The 3,959-nt window shown below is 37.4% G+C and overlaps 1 protein-coding gene across 1 annotated transcript; it reads right to left on the bottom strand.

Annotated features, from left to right (window-relative positions):
- Positions 1–807: 807 nt before the first annotated feature.
- LOC141818682 (uncharacterized) lies at positions 808–3,611 on the bottom strand. The gene is made up of 8 exons (XM_074706133.1): positions 3,360–3,611; positions 3,145–3,247; positions 2,716–2,823; positions 2,491–2,600; positions 2,298–2,405; positions 2,007–2,052; positions 1,736–1,867; positions 808–1,128 (listed from the first exon to the last, which is right to left on the bottom strand). The coding sequence occupies exons 1-8, from the start codon at positions 3,581–3,583 to the stop codon at positions 1,045–1,047; spliced, it is 915 nt and encodes a 304-aa protein (XP_074562234.1). The 5' UTR covers positions 3,584–3,611; the 3' UTR covers positions 808–1,044.
- Positions 3,612–3,959: the final 348 nt, after the last annotated feature.

Genomic DNA, 3,959 nt, shown 5'->3' with positions numbered 1-3,959 from the left:
CAATTTCAATTAAATTTTAAAATGCATTTCAATTAATTAAAATTTAAAATCAAAGAATAATCATGAAACAAATTTCGTCAATCTTCAAAACTGTCAAGATAATCATATTCCCGAATTATAACTCATTTGCTGATATAACGATAATATTATATTATTTAAGAAATTGAGACGTGATCTAAATCGAACAAAATTATCAATAATAACCTTCAACCAAACACCCTAGGAGCTATGATAGAGGGGGTTGAAGAAAAACCACTGGATACAATGCTTTGATGATAATCCATCCACATCACCAATGATAGAACAGCCTCTTTGTGCCACTTGACAATGGATGAACAAATGATCTCTTGTTTCCAGCTCACCATCACACATCCTCTGTTAATTCTAATATAGATGACACATTTTAAAACAAAATTAAAAAAAAAGAAGATATTTTAATGATATTAAAAAATTATGAGGTACTTTTGAAAAAAATGGCTAAAGGGCATTTTGAAATTCTATCTAATATCAAACTGTTTAATAAAGTAGTTTATCAAATTATTTAGTGAAACAGTCCAACATACATCGAAAATTCATCAGAAACAATATTTTATGTACAAGCAACATCAAAATTAAGCAAGTTGATATAAATAGATCGTGACCTTGACGAGTTATCAATTTATCATACAGTTATCAGATGGTTTCAATAAGATATCTAAATTCCAATTCTTTCATTAGTTGAGGCCAGATGAGTAAAGCATGGTTAAATCTACCACATGATCTATTTTCCAATAGCAAATCGTAACAAAGCAAATCGTAACAAAGTGCTGAAGTGCAAGAAATGGAAAATAATTGATTTTGTTATTTGTGAACTTATGCATCTTCCCGAACGCACCGACTTTCAAAATAAAAGCTTCAAATTAAGCTGAATTTACACATCATTTTTTGATAAAAAGGTACAGCCCAATAACTTACAAGTCACAGCAAGATCATTCTTGATCCCTGCATCCGTGCTGAAAGCGTCGATATTTCACTCTTCCAGTAACTACAATATGATTATCCAGTTCACTGTCTCCATACGCGCACTGTGCCATCAACGGATGATGTTAGCATACAGCATTCCTTTGGGTGAAAATTCACACTGGTCACCTGGAAGAAAATTTTTCACTAAAATCAGTCACTAGTTATTTGCTTCCTGCAAAACCCAGTGTCATAACACCCGAGCAGACCAACCAATGCAACAGGTTAATCCAGAGGTCAATTTAGTTTTTGTTGAAACGATCAATTGAGTTGGATTTTAACTGTACTTAAGTAATAATTATGCCTACACAGAACTGGGAAATGGTTTGAAACTTTGCAAAGAGAGTATCTGTTGGATTCTCAAGATGTGAATTCTAAGACCTCCAAGCATTCTAGTAGGACGTGATCTACCTTCATTTCCTTACAGGACTGAAGATAAACCAGTGGAAGGCATGGTGAACCATGGTGCACATTCCAATATTTCTATGATACTCACATCAGACCTCTCCGCTTTCTAGAGATTTGGAGAAATTTTATTGTAACTTACTAGTCACAACTCACAACTAAAGGGGACCATCAATATTTAATTAATTAAAGAAAGAAAAGGTATGTCAATGCACAAAAGAATATGTAGGCAAGACTTGTGATGTGGCAGAGAGAAAGAAATAACAATGGCTATCACTTGAAACTCAAAAATATGGTTAGATATACAGATAGAATAGAGCAGAAAGTTTACCACAGAGCGATGTGCTTTGAAACTAGAAACCACAGAAGCATCCACTAGATCCCAGAAATATATTGTGCCATCCTCAGATCCACCCGTAACATGTGCATCAGTGTTTGTCAGACAGCAATCCATCTTGTAAGACTACAGAAGATATCATAACAAATTGTGGGATTTCCCAATAAGCAAAGCAAAGTCACAAAACTTAGGGGTACAGAAGAGAGAGCAACATCAGAAAAAGTCAACCAAACATGAAGATATAATCAAGAATACATTTCCACACCTTGCAGGTGTGTCCCTTGTACTCTTGCAGAAGTTCTCCAGTGGTCCTACAAGTAGAGGTAGTGGCAGACACAAAATTATAAGTTGAGGGGATAAATTTTATTATTTTGTTAAGAGGGGAAACTACTAAAAAAAATGATTAACAATTTTTGTAAAAGTTTGATAAAACCTTGTATGGTCCAAAAGGATTTAAGAATTTAGGAGGGTGGAGGCCACCCCCAGCCCCAGCCCCTTCCCTCCTTGTAACACGAAAAAAGTGCCAGTGAGTCATAAGAACATCAAAAGCAATTACCTATCAAGAAGGCGTATAGTCGAATCCAAACAATTTGCTAAGACACAATTATTATCATTTGACAGAGAAATACAGTTGACAGCCGGCCCCAAACTGTCCACGATCTCCCTTTTATTCAAAATGGTTAAACATCAGATAGAGGAAATTCAATATGAAGCCATTTGTAAAGCAAGAGAGAAGAAAAGAAAGATACCTCCCAATTCGTATGTCAAATGTGCGGACAGTTCCATCTACACTTCCAGCAATAATTTCAGTCTTTGTTAAACAAACAGACATTACACTGTCTTGAAATGTATCAATGATCTGAGAAATAAAAACATAAGCTTTGATGCAAGGCTAACTGAAGAAAAGAGTTCTTTGTTACCAAGTAAATATGATGAACATTAACTAAATTTGAAAGGATAACAAGGATGCTAACCTGAATCGGCTCTGTACTATGTGATCTGCAATCCCACGCACGAACTGATTGGTCATAGCCAGCCGACACCACGACTGAGTCATGTACATTAAATCTCACAGCATTCACCTGAAGGTTTGGATATCAAATTCGAAAGAATTATACCCAAGTCACTAGCAGGTTCTACCCACTCAAAAGACCATAAGAGCTTCCTAATTCCTTCAATGAAACAGTAGATTCACTAAAAAAACGAGAATAATTCTGCATAACATAGTCATCCATGTGCCCCAGCCACCGAAACCCTAACTACGAAATATGTCAGTCAAGGGTGTGAGGCAAATGCAATTTCCTTCGCTACATGAAACCCCATTGCCGATTTCTTCAGCAAGACACAGTTTTATTGCAACGAGGAAAAAATAAACGACCTAGAAACACGGAGCCAGGACTCACCTCGCTGTCGTGGCCTCGAAACTTCCGGATGACGCGGCCGGTGGATACATCCCAGTAGAATATCTGGCGGTCGCCACCGCAGGAACACAGCTTTGCGTTGTCCCTGCAGCAACATCACATCATCGGCGTGGAACACTTTGTCGGTCATTCTCTCACAGAAAAAAAAAAGATTAAAGAAAGAGTTTTGTTGATCGAGATGGGGATAGGGGACAAACGAGGTGACATGGACGTCGCGGATCTCGCGGCCATGGGACTTGTAGGTCTTGATGTGGATGCCCTTATGGGGGTTCCAGAGGCGGAGGGTTCTGTCCTTGCCGCAACTGAGGCAGTAGTTTCCGTCCCCGTTGAAGCGGACGGCCAGAACTGGCCCTTCGTGACCCTTTAGCACGCTCGCCTCCCGCCGGGGTAGCTCCGCGCCACCGCCTCCGCCCATCGCCATTGATTCAGCTCGGCATTAGGGTTGTCAATGAACGGCAACTCGAAAATCTGCTCGATAAGTATATTTGATATTTATAGATAAATGATTTTATTAATTTTTAAGTAATTAATTATATAATAATTTTATTGAATTTAAATTGTGAATTTATGCAAAATATAAAAGCAATATAAATTTTATTTCTCAGATAGAACCATTTATTAAAATGAACTTCAAAAGTGGGCCGGGTCAGTCTGCTGCAGTGTAGCCCATTAAAGAGCCCATCTTTAATGATGACTTAAAATTTATAAAAGGTCAATTATTATTATTTGTGTTGTTTGCATTCTATTTAGGAGATATAATCATGCACATCTTTCTTAAGTTCACTTTGCATTTTATG

Source organism: Curcuma longa, unplaced genomic scaffold (genome assembly GCF_044706935.1).
Source record: "Curcuma longa cultivar G26 ecotype Majalengka, Jawa Barat unplaced genomic scaffold, ITB_CL_G26_1.1 contig_25638, whole genome shotgun sequence".
Lineage (NCBI taxonomy): Eukaryota > Viridiplantae > Streptophyta > Magnoliopsida > Zingiberales > Zingiberaceae > Curcuma > Curcuma longa.
Note: the sequence above shows the minus strand (reverse complement) of the source record. Positions and strands in the feature narration are given on the sequence as shown.

Excerpts from the sequence above, each read along its gene's own strand:
- LOC141818682 (XM_074706133.1), bottom strand. The coding sequence starts at position 3,583 with ATGGCGATGGGCGGAGGCGGTGGCGCGGAGCTACCCCGGCGGGAGGCG. Across the intron at positions 3,248-3,359 it reads CGCGACGTCCATGTCACCTC|GGACAACGCAAAGCTGTGTT; the intron begins GTTTGTCCCCTA and ends ATGTTGCTGCAG. Across the intron at positions 1,868-2,006 it reads ACAAGGGACACACCTGCAAG|TCTTACAAGATGGATTGCTG; the intron begins GTGTGGAAATGT and ends TATCTTCTGTAG.